Below are 26,138 nucleotides of genomic sequence, written 5' to 3'. Positions count from 1 at the left end.
GATCTGGACTTGAGAGGACTCTCCATCCTCGTCGCGCTAACATAACGGCAACTCATAGAAAAACGCACAAGCTTTGCTCAGCACCGTTTCCCCGCCTAAACGCAAGAACATCAGCCTCCCTCCCTCTCTCTTTCTCTCTGTTTGTGTGGCCTACACTGCAAGAACGACGGGCAGGGGTCAGGAGACATTGAGAGAATGACATTGTTCCAGAACAGAAGAAAGGAAGATAATAAAGGAGCAATAAAATAGCCTCTCCTCCTATTCCCCTTACCACCACTTTCGTGAAGGACTTTCAAGCAATCTGAAGGTGGGGAATTATTAATTATTATTTTTAAGCCAAAGATTTCCGACGACATTTAAAGATAGAAAAATGGGGCAAGGCACTAGGAAGGTTGAAAGCGGTTCTCTCTAGACTTTTGAGGCATAAGCATCTCTATTTAAAAAACCGTTCCGAGCAATAATTTAAGCATTTTTTAACAGACATTGAGCTGTGCTGAACTTTATCTGGATTGAGCCCTATCTTACCCCTATCTCGAGTTCTCCAGAAACTTATCTTGGAATTCTAGAGGGGAATGTTCTATATAAAGGCTTGGAACAGAAACCTGTCCTTGAAACCTCCAGCAAAATAGACATATGGAAATCCAACCCTTAATTTTCCTCGGACATTTCTGGAAGCAGGATGACCCCATCTCCTTCCTTGCATCCTAGAACCTCCCGTTTTTGAAATTCCCGTTTCGGATTCCCAGAATTTAGAGGCAAATACTTGGAGGGAAGGTCACTTCTTCCGTCTAAAGGCCCACATTGAAAGCGGTGTCTTTTCCATTCTGGAGTAAGATATAGAGGTGGTGGCAATCCTTTCCTCCTTGCATTCTAGAAGCTAATACGGAATGCAAAGCCCAGAAAGGTGCTTCTTCCCTGCACTCTAGAAAACACCGACACGGTGTCTGCTTTTATTATACTCTAGAGAAGACAATGGGACGCCTTCCTTCCTTGAATTCTGGAGCTACATACCAGAAGTTTCTTTGAAGGGGCTTACAAACAGGAAATCAGAATTTTGGAGGGAAATACGATTTTGATCTGGTGACCAAAGAGCGGTTCCTCCCCCCACCCTTAGTGGGGCAGAATTGAATGAACCATCACAAACAAACTGGGAGTAAGAGAAGGTCCTTTTCTGAAAGTCCACCCTCATGTCTGTTCTGACATTGCATCCTATTTTTGTAAGGGGTAAAGACCAACTGGCTAATTAAATTACGACCAGGTGTCTTTAAAAAAAAAAGGCAGTAATGGGGGGTTGATGGGGGAGTTTAGGGTGTTGTTCTAAGCACCTGTAGCGCCCCATTAAACCCTGTAGTGTTCCTAGCAGACATCCATAGGATTCTGCTCTTATTTATGTAGCCACACAGTGAAAAATATGTAGTGATATAGCTTTTCCACTACAGCTGTTCTCTCATTCATATTTTACACACACACACACAATCCCCACCTGCTTTCCTTATTTCGTCCATTCGCCAAACATCGCGACAGCTAACCATAGTAATAATGATGATAATAATAGTAATAATAGTAGTAGTAGTAGTAATAATAATAATAATAATAATAATAATAATAATAATACCAGCAATGTTGCTCTGGCATCTCCAGCCTCAAACTGCCCCTGCACGATCAGCTTTCCCAACCCCCTCCGCATTTGGAAACAACTATGTTGTCAACCTCACCCCACCCACCCCGCAAAAAAACAAAACAAAACCATATTCCCATGTGATTTGGGGAATGGCAGAAACACACACACACACCCCTTTTCTGGCTCTTTGGTTCCCCAGATCAAACTTTTAAACACCCTCCGGTCTGGGGCCAAAGGAAGCACCATCGCCGTCCTCACCTTGCTGGTTCAAACACGAGGCAAAAAGAAATATGTCCCTTTTCCCCCTACCATCTACACACACACACACACACAGCCCAGACCAACAACGCTCTCCACAACATCCTGTGCGCCATGTTGTGGTTCTTGCCCCCCCCCCCTTTTTAATGAGAGATTGTGTTTTGCAATATAAATCCGAGTCCTCTCCAAATCACCCGGGCCTGCTGCTGCTGCGCGCCCGGAGGAGCCATCGCGTGCGCATTTCTCTTTGGGGCTCCCTGGGTCGCCTGACATTTGGATCTCTCGAGATCCAAAGGAGTGGATCTCTCGAGCTCCACACCAAAGGAGAGTCTTTTTCCACCGTAGCCTGCAAGATGCTGGCTGTCAAAACCTCGATCGCCGTTTGCACACCCACACAAAACATACCCACACGCCCCAGACGCACAAGCGAAGCAGAAAAGGCCTCTCCGGGGAAGCCGGAGTTGGTGGCTGCGGCAGCCGAGGAGAGGCAGCCATGGGCCGGGGAAGGGAGCCACGCTGGCCGCCGGCCTCCTGAGTTGCGATGGGGGGGGGTGACGCAGACACACACACACACACACGGGAAAGGGGGTCCCGGGGGGGCAGCTGAGCTTTCCAAAAGGGGAACCCCGAGGAGACCTCTTTGGAGAGCCTCCGGAGGTACCCCCCTTTCCCGATTTGGGGAAGAGGGAAGCGACCCGCGGCCACAACAACAACAAAGGCGGGCTCCTCGGAGCCGGAGAGGGCTGGCAAAATTTCGAGAGAGAGAGAGAGAGTGAGAGAAAGAGAGAGAGAGAGAGAGACAGAAAAGATCGGCCATCTTGAAAGCCAGGCAGGGTGAGGAGGGGGAGGAAAAGAGAAGGAAAGAGGAGAGGGAGAGAGAGAGAAGGAGTGACAAAGGGAAAAGAGGGAAAAGGCGCCAGGGGAAAGCAAGCGGGGGGGTTCCCAGGAGCAAATAATGCTAATTTTAAAAAAGGGACACACACACACACACACACACACAGATTTCCGAGGGGGGAAGTATCCTACCTGATCCCCGGATCCTTTCTAGAGGGGCACACCGAGGCAGCGAAAGACCGGATGGGGAGAGAGAAATGAGAGAGGAGAAGCAAAGGGGGGGGAGGAACCGACGCCGCCCCCCTTTTCGCCCCACTTACACTGATCAGACTGGAATGTTTAAATATATACATATAAATATATACAGTATAGATAAATCTCTCTCTCTCTCTCTCTCTCTCTCCAGAGGCAGAGAGATTCTCTGGACAGCCGTGTCTCTCTCGTCTCTCTCTCTCTCTCTTTCTGCCGGGCTACAGAAAGAGGGAGGGAGGGAGGGAGGGAGAAATCTACAAAATGGCCCTTCCCCCTCCTCCTCCTCCTCTTCCTCCCCCTCCTCCCCCACCTCTTTTCCTCCGGACAAAAAGCCCCGCCCCCTTTTGGGAGCCTCACGTGATTTCGTTCCTTCAGGGGTGTTTGCAAAAGAGCGAAGTCCCTGGAAATAAATAAATGAGGAGGAGGAGGAGGAGAGACTCGGGAGCAAGGGAGCTGGGGATGGGGATGGGGGAGAGAGGCGGCGGGGGGGGGGGAGAAAAATGTGCGGGTTTCCCTTCCGCCTCTGTCTCCAGACAGACAGACTTCGCATCTAGACAATACAAAAACAACCTTGCCACCCGTCCAAAAACAAAAAGGAAGCTCTAACCAGAGACTGCAAAAAAAAAAAACCCGCCTCGAGCGAAGTACTGTACCCACGATTTGAAAGAGAAAAGCCCGTGATCGTGCGGGGAACAAAAGCGACGGCGTGGGGACCGTTTGACACAAACACACACACACACCCAGAAACACACACGGTCGGCCCGGAGTCTTTTTTTCTGGGAGGAAAGACGCGCAGAAGGGAAAGTGAAAAAGACACCCGGTGCAGGCAAAAGGACACGCACGCGCGCACACCCTCCAAAAAAAAGTTTAATTAAAAAAAAAACCTGGTATTTAATCTCTGGAATATAAAAAGGACCGTACTGCAGTTCTCCGATTTTCTGCTCTTCCATGAGATACGAGGGGAGATGCATATATCTGTGATCCTTCCAAGAAGAAGGCATGCATTGGTTGGAGGCTTGCGGAATTGTCACGTGTACAAAAGAATTCGAATTCTAAACAGGACTCGGCTTCAATTCCACGACGCAGTTCGATGCAGCCCTTAAAATGCAGAACTTGGGAAAGGGGCGGAGAGAGAGAGAGAGAGAGAATACAGTATGGACAATCTGAAAACGAGCATTAACTTTCTTCTCCCAGGTGTACGTATTCGTGTGTGTTACTTTATAACCGTGACCTGAACATGCGAGTTCGCTAAAAGTTTGCAAGCTGTATAACGAATCCCAAAGAACCAATTAAAGACGCGTGCAAAAAGATAATGGAAACGGAGCTTCGTTGTTGTTGTTGTTGTTGGTTTTTTTAAAAAAAAAGATTACAGCTTTTTAATTCTCTTTTACAGTGATAAATGACCCACTTTTCTACAAAGAGCGTGTAAATTAAAACGCAGGGCGTCAAAACGTAAGATTAAAACAAAAAACACCTAAAGCAGAGGGTGCATTGCAACCAGCAAACTTTAACTACCAACCGTTTCGTGACTAAACAAGACAAGCTGGACTCCTTTTAAAATCTGCCTCCTTTCCCCGCGTGTTTTTAAGCACGAGAACACACTTCTCTTGGAGACGTCGCCCATGCCCAAAGTGGGATTTGCACCAAGGAAATATTTTTGAGGGGATGAGCCGGTGGGGTGTCGATTGTTTCTAAAATACTTTAACTGTTTCTAGGGAGGGAAGGAGATTCAAAGCCCTAATTTGTTAGATCTTTCTGAAATGACACTTTCCTTTTTTTACATGCACTTTACCTTTTAGGTGGTTCCCCCAGTGGCGAGTGGGACTTTGCTGGAGAAGGGCGAGTTCTTCAGTGGCGCCACCGCTTTAAAGTCACAGAATCACAGAATTGGAAGGGAACCCTAGAGTCATCTAGTCCAACCCCCCGCAATGCAGGAATCTCATCCATGACAGAAAGCCTTTCTCCCAAAGTGACCCGGACCTACAAGGTCCATTCTGGAGAGGTAGCAGTGTGGGTTTAGTCTGCAGCAATGTCATCCTTCCTCGAGTTTTCTCCCACCAGTTATAGACTAAGCGATTTTTTGTGGCACCCGTGTTCTAGTTCACGAAAGCTTAAGCTCACTGGCTAGGGACAGGGACGTCAAAAGTGACGATGGCAGCTCGAGACTGGCTGCAAAAGCCACTTACTCGCGGCCAGCGCGTAGCTCTTAAGCGCTAGTAACTAAAAAGCCCGATCGCGTATCTCCCAGCTTTTTTTGCAAGCACATTTATGTGCGGACAGACGATTTTCTGCTCTTCCCTAGTAATCGCGATGGCGTGGTGGCCGTCACGTGTGAACCCTCTGGGTCGCGCTCATGGCTATGCTGCCACCAGAACCAGGAGGAGGGGGTGGTTACTGCGGAATGAGTTAATCCTGGTTAAAGCAGGCTTGTAAATCGGTACGGGGCACAGGAACCGGCAGTGAAGGAAGATGACACGCGATAAATTTATTGATCCAGATTTTTAGCAAGCGGTGAACCACGGATTAAGTGGCGCGTTCCAGCTTCCCATCCACTGAGGTGAGGATCCGAAGCCACAAGGTCGTCGCCAACGTCGCCGGATCCTATGGAGAGCCTAATCTCGTGGCAGTCCAGAGTGAGACCAACGCGCGCCTAATCCGGATCGAGCGGCGAATTAACGAATCGCCGCGTCCACTTGACCTTGCGTCCTCGCAGAGCGTTTTTTGGATGGCGACGGAAGGAAGGGGGGTGTTTGCGAGGAGGTGCGATGGCCCCTCGGGCAGGTGCCAGCAGCAACAGTGGGGGGGGGGGAGGAAATAAGGTGGTGAAATAATTGGGAGGGCGCAACAGATTAAAAATCTTTGGAAGGGGAAGAATACGCGAAGCGCCTGGATTTAATGGCAGGCACCGGAGTCCAGTAGCAAGACAGGGGTGAGACACCAGTTTGCAGTGGGGAGGGGGGGATCCCCGAAAAATGTAGAACCACATCTGCCTGCCTGTTCAGGATCCGGAGCAGATTGGGGACCAGTCCTTCCCCACGGTATTGTTGGCATCCGTCTGCTCGGAGAGACAATGGAGCGCGCCTCCGGGAGAGAAGTCGTTGCATTGTACAGTATTAGCAGCAGCATCTCCCTGGGGTGCAAGTCTGGGCGGTGGATGCGGAGGTGCTGGGATGCCCAGACAAAAAGTCACCCTTCCCCCTCGGCCTCACCGATGTGGTCCAAAAGGCAAGCAGAGCAATAGGTTTGGCACCAGGAGTTGCCGGAAGGAGGTGTACAAGGCGCCTTCCAACCGTTTTAGGGACTCCACTTCGGATTTGTGTAGCGTTTGCTCCTGAGCGCCTGTTCTTCTCCTCAAGATACCACGCAAGGCAGCAGAGGCTAAGGATCAGGGTCTTCCTTCTCCTAAGTGGGCGACCTTCCCAGGTTGGCGACACTTAGCTGTCCCTCACTTCCCTCTACCGCATGTGCATAAACCCCCTTCTTGGACTATTGGCCTGTCCGCTTGATCCTCCAGAGCCCGTCTTCATATGCAGGGGAAATCCTTTACTCACCCAGGGTTTGAGACCCACCAGCTGCCCTCACCTGGTTTACCTGGCCAGTTGAAGGCATCTTCCCAGGATGCTGCTGTCGCATGCTGACAGCTTCTAGGAGCCACAGGTGAGAGCTGAGTGCAGGGCGGGGACAAACCGCCCCAGAAGGACCACACCAGAGGACTCACACACCCCAATATATAATTATTTGGAAAAGGGGGACTCTGGCCTTGCAACGGCAACTACCGGTAACTTCTTCGGCTCTTTTCAAAGCGAGGAAGGCGAAAGGAAAGAGCTACGGAAATAGGAGCATCAGGAATCTGCCTTGTCCCGGGTCAGGCCGTTCATGGAGATAGGGGGGATTCAAGAGATCCAGATTTTAAAATCACAAAAAAACAAAACAAAACCCCAAAACACCTCAGCTTGACTTAACCTGACTCTTGGAAGAAAGTGCTGTGCTGAAACCGGTCTGTCCGGCTTCCTTTGGCTGTGGTTTGGTGGAACTTACTCTAGAGCACCCACAAGCCCTTTGCGTTTTGCACCCATCTCAGTCTCTAGGACTGAAAGCGGTGAGTAGCCTCCAATTGGTGCACCAGGGGATGTTGCTAAATTTAAAAGGGCAAATAATGATACAGAGGGGTGTGGCATGAGGGAGGAATTGCACACCTGAATGTCATTAAAATTGTGCTGAGTAGAATGGGTGGGAGGAAATGATTTCGGAAGTCAGCTTCTGGGTATGCGCCTCAGCAGAAGTGAGCACTCTGCTTTCACCGCACAGCGAAGAGTGCTGTGTAACTTAGAAGCTTGCTTGCTTGCAACAGAACGCGCAGCACAAGCCTGTTGGGAAGAAGTAAGTTCCTTTGAACTGGCTTACTGCCAAGAAACTGGAGCATAAAAGTGCAGCCCAACGCAGTCTCCTGTCTTTACACACACACGACCCAGTATATGTCAATGGAAACCACAAAAGAGGTGTGGATCTCGACAAGCGTTCAACCAGCTAAAACTCCTTGCGATACTCCACACTAACCTTCTTCTCACTTGTGCTTTTCTGTACTGTGTGAATAAGCTGAGCTCTTGTCTCACACAAAAACAACCCAGCGGTTTATTGATAGGACTAGGAAGATAAAGGAAAAATAGGAAAATGTATGTCTCTAGATGTAATTTATTAAGCTTTTGTAGCAGCAGCAACAACCCACCTCCCACAGAAGACCACCTGATCTCCTCCCTCGTCTCTTTTAGGTACAAATTCAGCTTCCCTCAGTAAAAGTTGGTCTGGACGCTCCTTGGGGGTTTGATAACGACCACACGCAAATGGGGACAGGGGACGCAGACTTAGGATGGGGACCATTTTAACAAAGCGACGCGTGCCTTTCGGGTTTTTTAAAGACCGAGGGAGGAAGTGCGTGGTCATGACAATCACATCCTTTGCTCACAATAATTCTCTCTTGGCTAAAGACGCGCGATTCTTTGAAGAGGAGTAATGTTTTGGATACCATTCCCACGACCCTCAAGATGTGGGGAAGGGAAGACTCGTGCAAGACGTTCTGACTGAGAACGGCCATAAAACCGGATTTCCTCTCGGAAGGAAAAGCGGCAAGGAGAATTGGCGCACCTTGAAGACGGACCGATTTATTATAGCATGAACTTTCATGGACCACAGTATATCGCAAGATGCATTAAGTTTTATTATGAAGCACAGAATGCACGTTGGTCGGGGTGGGGTCTGTAAGAAGAGGGGTGAGAGACCCAAAAAAATAAAAAATGTGGAAAGTGCAGAGAGAGTGAAAATTACCTACTGAGCAGTGGGGATTCGCAAAACAGCTGTTGATACCACAGGCATTCTGGCATTGGTAAGTCAATTAACACACCCTTTGGCGCGATTCAGTCCATCAACGGTAGAGCAAAACCTTAAATATGACTACTTTAAGGTCAGTTACAGAGTATTATGGGAAAAGAGAGCCTTCTGCTCTTTTGAGGGCTGGATTCCATCCATCTCACCCACCCCATAACCCTTATTGAGTCAATTATTTTAACAAACTTTGAGTAGACTTTTTTATTTTCTGGGCAAAGATGCATTGGAGAAACTTATGGCTGGTCAGATGTGCATCGAAGCAGGGCTGCCAGCCAGACTTTTGAAAAGGTCTCTGCCCCGTCTTCCCCTCAGGCCCATATTTCAAATAATATACACCCACGGGCGGTATCTCAACTCTCCTCGCTCATTTCATAAGCCCTTTTCAGACTTCATTCCCCAATGGAACCTGCCTATTCACGCGTTCTGCAGAATCACGTGTAACCACTGGTGAGAGGTTCTGCAGAATCACGTGTAACCGACTTACTGTACTGGTGAGAGGTATCGCATTAAAAATAAAATTAAAAAATGCTTGCCTGAAAAACCAGCTCCCGGAACAGAGAAAAACATTGCATGCCAAGGAGAAGGGATCACTCTACCTTTCTCTCTGAGAGTGTTTTATTTCCGGGGGGGGGGCGGTGTCCTATGATGGCAGACGGACCCTTAAAACAGGCGATTTCTTTCCACACCGTTAGCACGAAGTGGTAGAGTCCTAGCAAAGTTTTAATAACTTCATTTTCTGAAGCTCAGCAATGAGGCTCCAGTTTTCTCTCCTCTGGTCCTCGGTCTTGTCAATAACAACCACACACACACACACACACACACACACACAAAAGCGCAAGAACAACAGCATTTTAAGAGCCCCTGGGTGAGATGATCGATGAAAGATCACAGTAATCTCGGCGTGGCTTTGAATGTCAGGCGCTGTACACGATTCTGAAGCTGCAGACTCTCCGTGCAACCACCAAGGGGAGATATTTTTTTTTGGACGTTTTGAATAGGAGAGTGTGTGAGTGTGACTAAAGCATAACTCCTAGGCGATTATGGGAAACGACAGTACCTTGAAAGGCTGGAATTGTGGTTATTATGATACTCTTTTATGTGCAATAAGAAAACGACAGGAGCAGAACAGTTGAGAATCGATGCAGAAGTCGGAGAGGAGCTAAAAACAGGCCCACACCAAGGTGAAGTTTTCATCCCCGCCCCCTAAATCCGCAATCTTATTTTTAAACATTTTTTTTGATACAGAGGCTCTGTTCCTTGGGGGACAAGCGCCACCTTTTGCCACGCTGCAACGGGAAAAGCTGCACCCGTTGAATTTCTGCCTGTCGCCTGACAACTGAAAGCAAAGGGCTGTCTGTAGCTGTAGCAATGGACTCTAACCGATTGAGGTTGTTGGTTATACATACAGGTCACTTCCAAAGACTGGGCGCTCCACTTTATGAATTGAGATCATTGTCGAAATTCTTTGGCTAGACAGGTCGCTTTCAAATAATGGCGTGGAAAAGTGAACTCGTTTTATCCAGGTCTGTGGCACAGCTCAGAATCTCCAATTCTGCACCCTCAGCTGGTGCAGAGATCGACAGTTTAGGGACAGCTTCTTCACCATATTTTCTCTTCTGCCTGACCAAGAATTCTGTGTAACACAAAAGCCTGTGTACCAACCCGAGTTAAGGAACTACAGTTCCCGCCCTACTGGGGGCTGATGGAGTCTTAACACCACCCAGAACTCACCGCTACACGTTCCCACAGCCCCAACCAAACAAAAACTGACTCCAAGAAAGTTACCACCTACATTTATCTACCTGGAAGAAGTTCAACAGCAGGCCTCGAAAAGGATATTTCAAACAAACAAACAATTAAACATTGGAGGGGGGCTGTCGAAAAGGCACCATCAATATTAATAATAAAAAAATACCCAGAGGAACAGCAACTACACAGGAAAATAACCTAAGTCAACAGATACTCAGGAACACAGAATGGTTGAGTTGGAAGGGACAACGAGAGTCACCTAGTCCAACCCCCCTGTAACGCAGGAAAACTTTTTGCCCAGAGTGGGGCTCGAACCCACGAACCTGAGATTAAGAATCTCATGCTCTACCGACTGAGCTATCCCAACTTTTTTTGTTTTTGCATATTTTTGCTCTGAGAGTGAGCAGACTTTGAGAATCATCCGAGGATAATAAAGCAACACAAGAAAATCCCCAACAAAGACCAATTTAAACAAAAACAAAGAAAATAAAGGGGGTGAAGGAGGAATAAAGGAAATGAAAATAAAATAACAGGGGGGGAAACTGAAAAGAAAAGGTTGGTGTTAGGAGGGGGACAAAGAGCAATGGAAGAGGATTTTATAAAATAGGCTTTCCACGCTGAGCTTCGCGGGGGAGCTTTTCCTCGCTGCTAACCAAGACATGATAGACATGATGCTAACCAAGACATGATATTGCGCCAGCTCTGGTGATGCTGTTCAAAGAGCAGGAAGAAGGAGCGCCCTCTGCTGGCCCATCACGCACATGACAGAACAAGACACGCGTGGAGCAGGATCTTCCGTGGAGAGAGCCTTCATCTCTGCAAGAGCGATGCGAGCGCAGTGCATGACGCGTGAATGGCAGCGGTAGAGGAGGAAGCTTATTTTGCAATCTGCAGCTCTGCCAGGCACAACAACCACGGACGAAGAATGCATGTCCCCCCCCCCCAAAAAAAATCAGAAAAGGAAGAAAAAGAATAGAATATGGTATACCAATTTTTTTTGCATGCATTTTCTTTCTGCAGTCTGCCTAATATCCATTGCAATACCAGCCACAACCTGAAGTTGCGCGCCGGCTTTTCTTCCAAGCCTTTCCAATCTCGATCCTCCGCTCCGCCTCCAGCGGTTGAATCTAGAACCGTTGTTTCTTTTCTTTTTTTTTTAGCTAGGCTTCGGAGTTAGCAATGCAGGGCAAGCACTTCCAAGCCGCAAGCCGGTCTCTGTGGCGCAATCGGTTAGCGCGTTCGGCTGTTAACCGAAAGGTTGGTGGTTCGAGCCCACCCAGGGACGGCGTCTTTTGTTTCTGCCTTCCCACCGCCATCCGTTTGCAAAGCGAGGGCCCCCCATAAACGCAGCTCTCCCATTGATTCCAGGGAATACCTCCTGCCGCTTCTCTACGATTCCTGCATTTTTTACTTTAACCGTTCCTGCTCAGTTTGGCATAAAAGGTGATAGAAGCATGGGCGGGGGGGGGGGGAGTCCTGATGGGAAAAAGTGAGTTTGTTCCCCTCCTGCAACAAAACACATCTCTCCTGTATTGTCTCTACAGCTGTTTGACTTAACCCTAAAGGCGCACTCTTCTTTGTCTCCCAAGACAGACAGATGCCAACAACACTAGAACAAAGTTCACAAGTCTTTTCACACTGAAATTTCCTTCTTCAGACCCTCCAAGTGTCCCTATTTTCCAGGTGTTGTAAACAAAATCTGCCTTTTTCCCCTTATGGGGTATCCAAGAGCCCATATATAGTCCTTAAGTGGGTTCCCTATCGGTAGGAGAAAATAACAGAGGCCAACCAGAGTACATTGAGAAGCAAAGCAGCTAGAAAGCCTGATCTTTATTGAACTGTTGCAACAGGGTCCTCACTCACCACACAAAGGAAGGAGGAGGAACCCTGAACAATGGTGCGCACTGCCCTATATAGACTTTTTAAATTGCCACCCTGCAGCCCAAGACCACCCCCCAATACGTCATAACATACATCATAGAAGGGGCTCTACAACAGAATCCTGTCTGGCAGGAAACCTGCTGATGGGTCCACCTGGATGTTAATGGGTTTACATGGAGAGCCTGGCCTTCCTTTTGTGATGATACTGTAAATACTTAATTCCTGAGTCCATGTCACAGGCTTGCCCTATTCATATCTTTAATGTGCCCTTACAGAGAAACATTTGGTCAGTTTGGGAGAGTCAAAATGGTTTCAGGACTGTCTTCCTGTGTCTTCCTGTATTGCTTCAGACATGTGGTTTATATATTTATGTATGTGTTTGCCTTGTAAATTTATAAACATTAAATTTATATATTTGGGACCTTGAATTCTTATAACACAGGGATGCCCCTGATTTAGAGAAGCCGTCTCAGTTTCTGATTTGATCCCAGAATGCCCCACTTTTCCTTAAAAAGGTAAAGGGACCCCTGAACATCAGGTCCAGTCGTGTCCGACTCTGGGGTTGCGGCGCTCATCTCGCTTTACAGGCCGAGGGAGCTGGCGTTTGTCCGCAGGCAGCTTCTGGGTCATGTGGCCAGCATGACTAAGCCGCTTCTGGCGAACGAGAGCAGCGCACGGAAACGCTGTTTACCTTCCCGCTGGAGCGGTACCTATTTATCTACTTGCACTTGACGTGCTTTTGAACTGCTAGGTGGGCAGGAGCTGGGACCGAGCAACGGGAGCTCACCCTGTTTTTCTTTTCCTTAGGATGTTCCTATTTTCATTGGAGAAATGTTGGGGGGTATGGAGTTATCCGACCCCCACGCCATCTAAAGGCAATTCTGTATAGGGAAGGTTTTTAAAAAAATGTTTAATGTTTTATTATGTTTTTATATATGTTGGAAGCTGCCCAGATGGGCAAGGTGAAAATAGTAAAATTATCATTATGAAATGGGCCGTCCCTATTTTTATTGGAGAAATGTTGAAGGGTATGTTTCTGTTTCCCCCTCCCTGTTCTTTTTCAGTATCCTTTTTTTTTTGGGGGGGGGTGCTTTTTTGGTTTATTTAATTTATTAAATTCTATAGCACCCCTCCTCCCAAAGGAGCCCAGGGTACCAAACCACAGAGATAAAACAACGCAAAAGTCTTTAAAATATATTTAGAAAGCAATTGCAGTGCAGATGCAAATTGGGAAAGTTCTCGATTTACAAGCCTTGTAGAAAGAGGGCTTTCGGTAGGCCGTCAAAATTCCAGACAACAAATTTGCTATTTAACCAGTCGAGAGTCAGAAACCCTTCCTGATCTGCTGCCACTTAGCCAACCAACCCTGAGATATCTCTCCAATTTCTTATCTCTGTGGGTACTTGGAAAAAGAAAAGTATTCAGGCTTACCATTGGATCTTACGCCACTTCCGGTTGCTGTTCATGGAGATAGGAAACAAAGGCAATCGAAGAGTCGCGCATCATTTCCGAATCCCGATTCCTTATTTATTTTCAATATTATTAAGCCTCCTTTCTGCCACTTTTTTAAAAAGCGGTTTTTCTTGTTAGGTTTTTGTTTGCAGAAATCCATAATTTTAGCGTGCGATTAGATGGCAACGCGTGTTTCTTCTCTTTCTTAGCTCAGCCCTTAGTCCTTGCAGACAGTTTATACAGTACCCGAGGTTTTTTTAGATGTAATAACACATTGTGGGTGTATGCCTGCGAATGGAACACAAGGCAACATGGGCATAATATCACAGGCAGCTGCAATACAGGCAATAATGGAAAAAAATATTTCACGTGGTAGGGCAACTATATATATAATATATAATATATAACTATATATATTCCAGATGAAGCGCAGAATGTGAACCTAAATTCCCCACTGGGGCTGGGGACTAAAATTGACACCCATTACAGATAAAAACATTAGCAGGGTTGCAATAACACTTGTAATGTGCAGAAGATATTGTGGATAAAACGGAGAGACATAAAATTTGGACGACGAAATAATATGCAGTTGAAAAGGTTTATAATAGGACCCATGGGAGGGGAAGGTGGGAAGTCTAGAGATTCGGAGAAATCTCTAAATATCGGTATGTGTTTTGTATTGTTATAACTCTGCACTTGTAAAATATAAATAAAAAAATCTTTCGGGGAAAAACATCCATTGCGAACCCGGAATCTATCTCTCCAAGAGAGAGAGAGAGAGAGAGAGAAATGGGTCTCTCTGATTTTTTATCTCTACGTGTGAGTGTACTGCGAGGGAGGAGGAACCATGACTCTTCACATCCTTCTGCCGGCCACCCCGAGGGTAGAGGCCGAGCCTTGACTGACGGCGCCCAGCTACCCAATGGGAAGCGGCGCGAGTGGCGACGCTAGCCAGTGGCAGGGAGGCGGAGGCGGGCCTTAGCGGCAGCGAGCAGCAGGAAGCGAAAGGAGCGCGGAGAAAGGGCTCGTTTTCCTACCAGCGTCCATCATGGTGTGTTCTAAAGGGGAGCTGCGATTGGAGGGGCCGGGGGGGGGGGAATGACCAGCGGAACGGGGTGCGACTGGGCCGAGATGGTCGAGGCGCTGATCGGCTGCTCCTGGCTGAATCCCGCCTCTCCCAAGATGGGAGCCCCCTGCCAGGCTCTGGGTGCGAATCGCCGGGGGACGAGGGAGGGAGAGGCCGGGGAGCGACGGCTCCCCTTCCCGCAATTCCCGTGGGAAAGAGGAGGGTGGGGTGCGCTGGCCTCTGGCCTGATCCAGCCGGGATAGTCCCTGGGATCTGGTAGAAGCGATAGCTAAAGTTGGCCCCCGTCAAGTGGTTCCAGGCGCCCGCCCGGGGTTGGGCGATTCGAGGCTTTCTTTATCGTCTACATAGGGGTAGATGGGGCTCGTCCATTTGGGGAGGTAGTGCATCTGGGACAACGTTTTCCCCAAATTTGGGCTTGCAGCTGGTGTGTGTTTTTTGGACTACAGTTCCCATCATGCCTGTCCACTGGTCCTGCTATAGCTAGGGATGCGGGTGGCGCTGTGGTCTAAACCACTGAGCACCTTGGGCTTGCCGATCAGAAGGTTGGCGGTTCGAATCCCCGCGACGGGGTGAGGTCCCATTGCTCTTTCCCAGCTCCTTCCTATGTAGCAGTTTGAAAGCACACCAGTGCGAGTAGATGAATAGGTACGGCTGTGGCGGGAAGGTAAACAGCGTTTCCATGCGCTCTGGTTTCCGTCACGATGTCCCATTGCGCCAGAAGCGGTTTAGTCCTGCTGGCCATATGACCTGGAAAGCAGGCTCCCTCAGCCTGAAAGCAAGAAGAGCGCTGCACCCCAGAGTCACTTTTGACTGGACTTAACCATCCAGGGGTCCTTTTACCTTTACCTTATAGCTAGGGATGATGGGAGTTGTAGTCCAAAAACAGCTGGAGGTCCACGTTTGAGAAAAAAAGGAAGATTCTGATACTAAGCGTCTGCTGCCTTGCGGGGATATCTTTGGGAGAAGGAAAGGCTAAGGAGTGCACAAATCTGGAGTGGGGTCCCTAACACAGTTGGGCGGTGCCTGGTTTGCTTCTTTCTAACAACAACTGCAGCCAAGCTGGTGCCGAACATATTGCTCTGCTTTCCTCTGGACCGCATCAGCGAGGCACTGGGGTGGGTCCTGTCGTCTGGGCAGCCCAGGACCTCCATAAACCCTGCACAGTCTTGTTTCCCAGGGAGATAGATTTGGTGTTGATAGCACAGCATTTTAACTTCACCCCCCCCCCCCAGGCGCACTCTATTGCTAACAACAGTTGGAAGAAAGTAGGAACCGTGTCAGATCTCCGACACACTTTCTTTACATGTGTGTAGTTGACCTTCCTACCAAAGAGGCTCACACTTAGTGGTCTGATTTGGAGAAAAAGTGTTGCCAAATTGATCTAGACGCTATACTCAATAGGAGTATAGCGTCTAGATCAGTGTTTTTCAACCACTGTTCCGCGGCACACTAGTGTGCCGCGAGATGTTGCCTGGTGTGCCATGGAAAAAATTGAAAAATTAATTTATATATAGTCGATATAGGCACAGAGTTAATTTTTTTTAACATTTTCTAATGGTGGTGTGCCCTGTGATTTTTTTCATGAAACAAGTGTGCCTTTGCCCAAAAAAGGTTGAAAAACACTGGTCTAGATCAAGGGAAGTAATAGTACCACTATATTCTGCTCTGGTCAGACCTCACCTGGAATACTGTGTCCAGTTCTGGGCACCACAGTTCAAGAAGGATACTGAGAAGCTGGAACGTGTCCAGAAGAGGGCAACCAAAATGGTCAAAGGCCTGGAAACAATGCCTTATGAGGAACGGCTTAGGGAGCTGGGTATGTTTAGCCTGGAGAAGAGAAGGTTAAGGGGTCATATGATAGCCATGTTCAAATATATAAAAGGATGTCATATAGAGGAGGGTGAAAGGTTGTTTTCTGCTGCTCCAGAGAAGCGGACACGTAGCAATGGATTCAAACTACAAGAAAGAAGATTCCACCTAAACATTAGGAAGAACTTCCTGACAGTGAGAGCTGTCCGACAGTGGAATTTACTGCCAAGGAGTGTGGTGGAGTCTCCTTCTTTGGAGGTCTTTAAGCGGAGGCTTGACAGCCATCTGTCAGGAATGCTTTGATGGTGTTTCCTGCTTGGCAGGGGGTCGGACTGGATGGCCCTTGTGGTCTCTTCCAACTCTATGATTCTATGGTTGTTAATAATGTTGACTAACCAGCCTGCCTTCTCCCTCTTTCCCCAGTCTATTATGTCCTATAACGGTGGGGCCGTAATGGCCATGAAAGGGAAAAACTGTGTTGCCATTGCTGCTGACCGGAGGTTTGGCATTCAAGCTCAGATGGTGACTACGGACTTCCAGAAAATTTTCCCAATGGGAGACAGATTATTCATTGGTTTGGCTGGACTTGCCACTGATGTTCAGACAGTGTAAGTATTTGTTCTGGAGTTGCTCGAAGCAAGAAAATTGGGGTGGTCCAGTGCTAGAGAGGCCTTGGGAACTGTTTTAGGGAGGTTTGTGGCTAGATTTTTGTGAATTGCTGCTCTTTCGGTCTTGGTATCCCAACTCTGTCAAATGGGAAGAGTGGCTCTCTTGGCAAGGTTGCTTGGAAGTTGCGAAGATCAGAAAATAGAAAACAAATACAGATAATGTTTTGTAGTTTTTCTCATCACCTATGCTGTTGGACAGGGACAGTTTTTGCGAGAGGCAAAAATTCCCTGCAACTGAACATGTTATAGATCACCAACGCACACACACCCTGTGAACTGAAGGTTAAAATATTCAGTACCTTGAGGTTTTATTTTAGTTTTGCTTTTTTAGAAAACCGAAGCCAAGTTCCTAGAAGAATGAGCTACATTTCCCCCTCTTAAAACAGAGATGGGAAACCTGTGAACCCTAGATGTTTTTGGACTCCCAATTCCCATTATCCCCAGCCAGCATGGCCCATGGTCAAGGATAATGGGGTCTGTAGTCCAGCAATATCTTTGTCTTAGAACAATGCAATTTTGAATTGAAACTCAAATCAGATCAAATGCAAACATGTTTTAGGAATGGCTTATTAAATGACATTGCCTGATTTTCCCCATGCGGTGTGTTTTTAAGAGCCACAACAGACACATTGGCATTAAATAATCCCCACCCCACCCCAATTCATAGAGAGAATAGGTTGGAATTTCTAAATTTTAAGATGAAGTTATCAAATTGTGAGTAGTAGAGAAGTCTGGGCTTCCAGCCAGTGCAGGTTTTGCAAAGTACTTGCATAAATCCGTGTTGTATCCTGCAACAACTAAGACTATGATCTTGGTCTTTAAAAAAAAAGCAAGCAAGCATAAAGGAAACAACTGGAGATTACTCAAATTAGTCCAAAATTCTCCAATGAACAACTATCCGCCATGCCATGGGGAGCAGTTGCAGAATGTCCTGAGATACGGACATGTGCTTCCTCAGCCACCAAGTGGAAAATGAATTTAGGGCCTTAAAATGGAATAAACACAAGTTTTTGTCTCCTAACAGCGCTCAAAGGCTCAAGTTCCGGCTGAATCTTTATGAGCTGAAAGAAGGCAGGCAAATCAAACCGCAGACCCTGATGAGTATGGTGTCTAACCTGCTGTATGAGAGACGGTAAAGGATTTAAAAGAATTGCATTTCAGCTGAGAAGTTCAAGTAACATGGGGGATGTGAATGCATGGGATTGAACGGAAGATAAATCCTAGAACAGATTGAAGCCCTAGCTGCAATTGAACTCCTGGAATCTCTTGTCAGGGAATGGTCTGAATCAGAGGATGGGGGAATGCATTCTCAGGCAGATCAGCTTGTCTCTGAAGAGGAGGAGGAGGGGGAAGTTTCGCCTCCCCTGTTTCCAGCAGTTTCAGGAGCAGAGAGAGAGACAGACACTGAGCAGCTTCGACAGGAGTTGCCTAGTTACGAGATGATGGACAGACAAACAGATGGGAGGGAACGGCCAGGGGCATAGCAAGGGGGGGGTGGGTGGCCCCCGGTAGCGCCCGGGGGGGTTGACACTCGGGGCGGTGCCCCGCCCCCCGCAATCCCCGCCTCCAGCCAGCGACGAAAAAAGCCGCTGAAAGAGAGGGCTTTCCCCCTTTCAGCGGCGTTTTTCGCCGCTCCGCTCCCTGAAGCGGCGGGAAATGGAGAGGGGCGGGCCAGCAAGGAGGGGTGTCACCCCCCTCGCTGGCCCAACCCCTCTCCATGCCCCGGGGCGGCTCCGTTTAGGGAGCGCAGCAGCAGAAGAACCCGCTGCGCTCCCTGAGTGGAGCCCGCGGGGAAAGGAGAGGGGTTGGGCCAGCGAGGGGGGTGACACCCCTCCTCGCTGGCCCGCCCCTCTCCATTTCCCGCCGCTTCAGGGAGCAGAGCGGCGAAAAACGTCATGATGTCATGCGCACGGAGCGACGCCCCGCCCCCAGGGGTGCCATTTGGCTTGCCGCCCCCCGCAGCCCAGCGGCTAGCTACGCCGCTGGGAACGGCCAGCAGAGATGTCATTAGAGAGTGTGGGGGACCCTCCCTCCCCAAGAACTAGGAGGTCCGTCCGTATTGGAGAACAAAGAATGAAGAGCGGAGGAGGAGGAACTTCCCGTTGGAATCCAGGATGTTGCTGGGGATGAAATTGGGAGAATTTAGAGTAGCCAACTGCTCTCCGTGTGGAGAGATGGGGATTTTTGCTTGCAGCCAGACAGATGACTGAATAAAAAGGACTATAAAATATAAACTTCTCGTTAACTCTTGCCTGTGAAGTTACCGAAGGGAGGGGAGGACTCTGCACACCTGACACAAATCAATACATATGTCGGGCCAAAAGCAGGTGTACCGCAAAAAGTGTTCTGGGTAGCTCTAGTTAGTACATCTGAACTGGAGGGGCTGGGGAGTTCTGTCCTTCTCTCCAGATATTTGAAGATCTGGCCAATTCTAAGCATAACCTAAACTTGTCTGCTTAGGCATCCCAAGGGAAATGTGATTGGATGTATTTTCCTGCTGCTTCCCCTTTTCTCAAAGTTGGGTTTGTAATAGCTTTTTTTCTAGCATAGCTTTGTCATATTTAGATGGTGTTTGGGACGAATATACTGAATGGATTAGCTAACACGCCTTTTACTGCTGTTTTCAGGTTTGGACCTTACTACACGGAGCCAGTGATAGCCGGGTTGGACCCGGTGACGTATGAGCCCTTCATCTGCTCCTTAGACCTGATCGGCTGCCCAATGACAACGGAGGACTTTGTGGTCAGCGGGACTTGCGCAGAGCAGATGTACGGCATGTGCGAGTCCTTGTGGGAGCCAGACATGGTAAGAGGGATGTAGTCTTAGCCAGGAGCACACAATAAGTTTGGGCATGAGTGTTTCTGCTTCTGCTTTCATTACCTTGGCAAGGGTAAGATTTTGGGGGGCTGCCTCTAAAAATGGCTGCTCTCGCTAATAATGCACAGTGCCTCCTAACAGGGCATCTGTAACCGGGCCTTTGGCTGATTAAACATTTTATGGCCTTTGGGGGTGTGATTGGTTTGTTTCTGTTTCGTTACGTATTTTGTGCTGTCATTTAGTATTGTTATGTTGTGAACCACCCTGTGATCTTTGGATGAAGGCCAGTATACAAATTTTAATAATAATAATAATAATAATAATAATAATAATAATAATAATAGGATGCGGGTGGCGCTGTGGTCTAAACCACTGAGCCTAGGGCTTGCTGATCAGAAGGTCAGCAGTTTGAATCCCAGCGCCGGGGTGAGCTCCCATTGCTCGGTCCCAGCTCCTGCCCACCTAGCAGTTTGAAAGCACGTCAAAGTGCAAGTAGATAAATAGGTACCGCTCCGGCGGGAAGGTTGTGTTTCTTTGTGCTGCTCTGGTTTTCCAGAAGCGGCTTAGTCATGCTGGCCGCAAGACCCGGAAGCTGTCTGCGGACAAACGCCGGCTCCCTTGGCTTATAGAGCGAGATGAGCACCGCAACCCCAGAGTCATCCGCGACTGGACCTAATGGTCAGGGGTACCTTTACCTTTAATAATGATGATGATGATGATGATGAAATCCATCCCACCTCACACATTGTCAGATTACAAACTTAAGGGCCTTTAAAAGATGCCGCGTGATCCAATTCCTCCTCGTGCGAAGCTCGTTCTGGATACAACACACCTAAAGGAATTCCTGGATACAACACACCTAAAGGAATTCCATGTAGTGGTATTCCTGCAACCCCCCTCCCGCCAATTATCCACCTCTGAGCCCAGTGGAGCTTTAAACAATGCAGAGGAGGTTTACAGGAACCCCAGCAAAACCAAACGCACAATAAGCTGCCACCACTCCCTGTCTGTGAAGCCCGATAGAAGTTTCAGGGAGTCACACCTCTACCTTAATTACCCAGACTTCACACCTTGGCACACTTTACCGTGTAGCCAAATAACACTCATAAAACCTGGTAGGGTCCGAGTTGGTCAGGCGCTGGACTCAGCTTCACTTTAACCAAGTGGCGTGCTCTGGTCCATGGGGTCACGAAGAGTCGGACACGACTGAACGACTGAACAACAACAAAGGAATTCCAAGACAAGGCTTTCTCTCTTCCCCTCTTGAATGCAGGAACCAGACGACCTCTTTGAAACCATAGGCCAGGCCATGCTCAATGCGGTGGACAGAGATGCCGTGTCAGGCATGGGCGTGATAGTTCACGTCATGTAAGTATGCTTTTGGTTTGTTGTGGTTGGGTCTTTTGTATTTGCTGCAAAACATGTCCAAGAGGTTTATCGATCTTCATGGCTTACCTGCAGGGAGAGTGGCTCTCCACTTACCAGCAGCAAGGCTGACCCAGAAAACCGAGTCCCATGGAAGCGATGAAGTAAATTTAGTTTCCCCTCCTGGTTGGGGGTAGGTTTAGAGAGCAGCAGGCATTCCTGCTTGCACCAGTGAGAAAATGATCGGCATCTGCGACAAGGAAAAGGGAGCTGGACTTAACGTAGCGAAGCTCCCTTGTTTTTCTAGTGAGTGGCCGATGCTTGATGGAAATTCCCCAAAAGGTAAAAATATGATTTACACTGCTGGGCATCAGTGTGATATTTCACCTACGTTTCTCCTCCTCTTTTCTCTCTTCCCCAGTGAAAAAGACAAGATTACTACCCGAACACTGAAAGCTCGTATGGACTAAGCAAAAGGCAGTTGTTTTGGGATGCTCAATATTTTACTTAATATTATCTTAACGGCTGGAAAGCTCTTCTGTTAAGAAAACCGTATATGATTTTGTTGTCGGAGCTCAAAATTATATATGATGGAAATGAGATGCATCATTGGCGAGAATAAATGTTTTCACTAAGAATTCTACTAGGTTTTTCATTTATGATACACAAACTTTATCACTTCTGAAAACAGCATCAATAGGGTAGATGGCCATTAAGAAAAATCCGTTTGAAGATGATTTCAGTAGAACCTTGGTTCTCAAACATTTCAGTTCCCAAATGCTGAAAATCCACAAGTGTTCCAGTTTTCGAAGGTTTTTCAGAAGCCAAACATCCGATGTGGCTGTCAGCTATTGTTTCCGGGACGCCAGCACCAATCGGAAGCCACGCCTTGGTTTTTGAACGTTTCGGAAGTTGAACAGACTTCTGGAACGGATTACGTTCGAGAACCAAGGTACCACTGTAGTGTTTATTAAGTTTCAGCACAAAGCAGTATTCTGGGTAAATTATTGGGTTGATAACATTAAAGAAACTTGGATCTTCCACTAGCCTGGCTGTCAAGGTTATATTTCATCATATTTACATATTTCAAGACCACTGAGAGGTAATTTTGAAAATCCCCCAAAGTCTCTTGTAAGATAGTCTTCATTTTTAAACGTAAGGGTAGTTTTTATTAAGGCTCTTTTTTGTCAAGTGGGAAATCTCACATACAGAATATTCCTTATTTATAGTACAGTGGTGCCCCGCTAGACGAAAATAATTCGTTCTACGAATCTTTTCGTCTAGCGAAGCGGCAATGTAAACCGCAGTTTTCGCTAGACGAAAAAAAAAAACAAAAAAAAATTCGTCTTGCGAGGCAGCCCCATAGACTTTTCCGTCTTGCGGGGCAGCCTCCCGCTAGACGAATGCCTTCGTCTAGCGAGTTTTTCGTCTAGCGAGGCATTTGTCTAGCGGGGCACCACTGTAATCTGTCGCAAGTCCCACCAGTACTACAGAAGGACTGTAGTTAGATGATGACCTTACAGGGCTTGTGTTCATCGCGCACATAAGTGAAATTGCATAAATTTAGGAGTACCCCCCAAAAAGCCTCTTAAACGCCCATTTCCCCCCTGCTGTCCAGCTCTCTTTCCCTCCATGCAGATCATGTCCCCACTTCCGGGTTAGCAGAGCTCTTAACCCGCAGCGTTAGCAAGGACAGTACGTAACACAAGGTTCCACTGTAACCTCACTTCTTGCAGCGAGGGAGCCGCCAGAAGGCCTTGGAGCTGGACCTCAGTGCCTGGGCTGAATGATGGGGGTGGAGACGCTCCTTCAGGTATACTGGGCCAAGACCTTTCCCAGCCCCTGCTCACTATTTTGACAGTGAGTGTGACTGGACACCTGTCAGTAACTCGGTGACATCAAACGAAACAGTTTGATTTCAATCCCAGCAGGCAAAGGAAATCTGTGGGTAAAGGGCACTGGGCTTTTCAGGCACCAACTTTCACAGCTTCAACGGCACTTGCAAACCCTGCTTTGGGTCAAGGCACCATGGCTTTTCCTGGGTGCAGCTTGGGGAAAACAGGATAGAAATTCTCCACTGCTGGCTTGCGGCCAAATATTTGCCTGCCTGTGATGCTGAATCAATGTGAAAGTGAGTTCTTCCCACCCTGCCTCCCTTTTGAGACCCACCTCCCCAGTTTTCCCCTGCCTTGGAAATACATTTTAAAAAAAAGAACTGTACACAAAGTTTTAATTTTATTTTGTTTGTCCCACCTGGGAGACTTAACATGCATGCATTTCAAAACACTAAGTGTCTCATACTTCTTCTAGCAAACAGACAAGCACATTGAACTTTTAATCTCTATTTTTTTTAAAAAAAAATGTTGTGAAAATTGAAACAGGTGCGTTTTTTCATAGTTTTTTGTTTACTTTTTTTGTCACCAGCTACTTGAACCTTTTGTGATACATCTTTAAAAACACCTTTGAGTCCACTGCAAATGCAGCACAAAAAACAGGCTTTTAAATGTAGCTCAGCAGAACTGGCTCATGATTCCTTCACCCTGACTAGGAACACAGGAGCTGCATTTACAATTCATACAATTAAAAAAAATTACCTGTGGTGACACTGTGCAGACTTGCGCTACGATTTTCATTCTCAGGGCCAAGTGAGACTGCATAGCAGCTTGTTGGTTGTCTCGCTCGCATACAAAGTGTGTGTGTGTGTGTGTGTGTGTGCGTTTTTAACAACAGGAGCCTAAGAACAAGGGGTGCAAACATAAGCTGTTCCCAGGCTGGCTCAGATGTGCTGGAAAAGGTGTGGCTGAAACAACTGAGCACAAAGTGGTACCCATGACCTTTGCAATAATCAATTAAGATCCGCCCCAACCCGTTTTACAATTGAAGGAGGCAGACATGATTAAACAAACTTGGTTGCCACCATCAGCCCTTAAAAATCCAACAACAGTATCTTTTTCAAGTGCTAAGTGCCTGAATATAACCCACCTCCCATCAAATCACTAAAAGTTAGCATGGGGTGGATGTGTATAATGGCTGTCAAACACCAGGCTTATCCAATTTACCTTTTGTCCCCGCTCTTTCCAGGTGGTTTAAAGTTCCTTGCCCGAGCGTTTTTGTTTTTTAAATTTTGCCCTGGAGATTCCACCGCAAAAATCGCTCTTTAGTGCTCAATCAGAGCAAACGTTAATTCTGGTTTCCTACGGATTGCTGTTTGCTCCGATTGAAGTTTAAAGAGCAGGTTTTCATTGAGAAAGCTCTGGAAGAAAAAACAAGTGCTTGGAGACAAAGCTTTAAGGTGCGGACTGTGCCTGGAAAGAGAGGAAGGAAGTTAAGTATGGATAAGCTCTCACTCTGCACAGAAACAAACTCTCATCAAGATTTTCTCCTGAGTAGATGACCTCATCTTCTCAATTGTGATGACCAAAGCATGCAGGTTTAAACTACGAGGACCATTTAGCTAGTAGCCACCGATAGATCCCTTAACAAATATGTCTAATCCCTTAGGGTTCAGGCTTTGGCATCACCAGAGAGCATATACCCAAGGCAAGAGAGCAGACAGAAACAGCATGTACTCTGGCTGGGCACAATCCAACCGAGAATGTGCATCTTGAGAGCAAGTCTGTTCACAGGAGCAGAACTAACACAGAGAGATCCTTCCAACTGAAATTGCAATTAGGCTGTCTTTTGCTCTTTTTCGAGACAGCACCACCAAGTCGTTCTCCAAAAGCCAGAAAATACTTTGCTTCTGTAGTGCACGTGTGTGTGAAATGAAAAAGATGGCTCTTAGCTGACCTCTCTTGCTCAGGGGGAAAGTGCTGTCTGTTTACAATTCCTTGCGTGGACCGATTATGGCCGATGCTGCCTTTTGAAAAGGGTGTTCTGTCCAGGCAAGCAGATGTTGTTTCTCTCCACCTTGCACTTATCCACACTTCTCTCTGTCTTAAAGGATCTTGGGGGGAAATGAACATATAAATCACTACTACTAAATCTGCAGGCGGTGTTCAAATGCTCAGTGACAACAGACGTGTCCGGTGGCCGTTAGGTTCAAGAGTAAGCCAGCAGCCCACTGGCTGTGCAGACAAGCTGTGCCCTTCGTGGAAACAGCCTACACATAGAAAAGGACATCAGGGCAAGTGCAAAAGTTTCAGAATAGACTGCAGAGAAAATGTTAAGCACCCTTGATGTGGATGCAAAGTTGCATCGTCGATGCCGTCACCTTGGGCTACACCACAAAACTTAAATGCACCACGACACTGGCCTCCTTATGGTTATGGATGCAGACAGTTTTAATGTCGGGGCTCAGGAAAAAGGAAACCCAGAGGTCACCAAAATCAGAGGGAAAGCAAAAGGTTCTTGATGGAGTGGGGGAGAAGCTCGAGGGGGGGGGGAAATAAAGACTGTTCAGCTGCTGCAATTCAGCAGCACATCGTAGTCATGATGGCAGGGGGCACTTCCACAGCACCAAAAGAAGCAACTGCCTTGATTGGAATATCCTTTACGCATAATTCATGCTTACTGAATTGTCAGGTTCGTCTGACGTTCCATAGGAGCGGGAGGGGAATCTAGTTCTGTACTATGGTGACTCAAATTCTGCCATGAACAATAAATATCCTGTCATTCTAGAACTAACTCGGCACTTTCCTGCTTATTTCACATAATATATTATACTTCCAAAATTCACTGGAAGAAGAATTTGGAAATGCTTGATACTAATCCGGCATGGAAGGAGATGAAGATTGGCAGCGGGCAGACTTCTAGGGCCAGAAGCAGTCCAGCATGCTGGAGCTCTCAAGTCTCCTGCCCTAGTTTCACCTGTTTTCAAGATTTCTATCTCTTAAATTGGAGGAGAGGTCTGTGGAAAGGCAGATCTAAGGGAAGAGAAAAGGGCTCTAAAGGAGCTTTCGGCATGCTTTGTGCGGAAGGGAAAACCCAACTGCCCTTGGCCTGTCAATCAAACCCACCATTA

General features: G+C 47.5%; 2 protein-coding genes and 2 non-coding genes across 6 annotated transcripts in view; 2 read left to right on the top strand and 2 right to left on the bottom strand.

Moving 5' to 3' along the window:
• The window catches only part of PCGF2 (polycomb group ring finger 2), a 33,971-nt gene extending 30,861 nt beyond the window's left edge, over positions 1-3,110 (bottom strand). For 2 of the 3 annotated variants that reach the window (XM_033169804.1, XM_033169805.1), the window contains exon 1: positions 2,906-3,110. In XM_033169804.1, coding sequence (XP_033025695.1) covers positions 2,906-3,066 — 161 coding nt within the window. In that variant the 5' untranslated portion in view covers positions 3,067-3,110. The remainder of the gene's footprint in view (positions 1-2,905) is intronic. The other variant, XM_033169806.1, reaches the window with a different exon arrangement.
• A 7,280-nt stretch (positions 3,111-10,390) lies between these two features.
• Positions 10,391-10,463, bottom strand: TRNAK-CUU. Its single transcript has one exon. It is a non-coding gene; the product is annotated as a tRNA-Lys (tRNA).
• An 844-nt stretch (positions 10,464-11,307) lies between these two features.
• Positions 11,308-11,381, top strand: TRNAN-GUU. Its single transcript has one exon. It is a non-coding gene; the product is annotated as a tRNA-Asn (tRNA).
• A 2,995-nt stretch (positions 11,382-14,376) lies between these two features.
• On the top strand, positions 14,377-21,646 carry PSMB3 (proteasome 20S subunit beta 3). Its single transcript, XM_033170444.1, has 6 exons — positions 14,377-14,480; positions 16,749-16,933; positions 18,018-18,125; positions 19,621-19,798; positions 21,084-21,178; positions 21,597-21,646. The coding sequence occupies exons 1-6, from the start codon at positions 14,478-14,480 to the stop codon at positions 21,643-21,645; spliced, it is 618 nt and encodes a 205-aa protein (XP_033026335.1). The 5' UTR covers positions 14,377-14,477; the 3' UTR covers position 21,646.
• The last annotated feature ends 4,492 nt before the right edge of the window (positions 21,647-26,138 follow it).

The sequence above is a fragment of the Lacerta agilis genome, chromosome 14 (assembly GCF_009819535.1).
Source record: "Lacerta agilis isolate rLacAgi1 chromosome 14, rLacAgi1.pri, whole genome shotgun sequence".
In the NCBI taxonomy this organism is placed as follows: domain Eukaryota; kingdom Metazoa; phylum Chordata; class Lepidosauria; order Squamata; family Lacertidae; genus Lacerta; species Lacerta agilis.
This window is presented reverse-complemented; position numbering and strand designations above follow the sequence as displayed.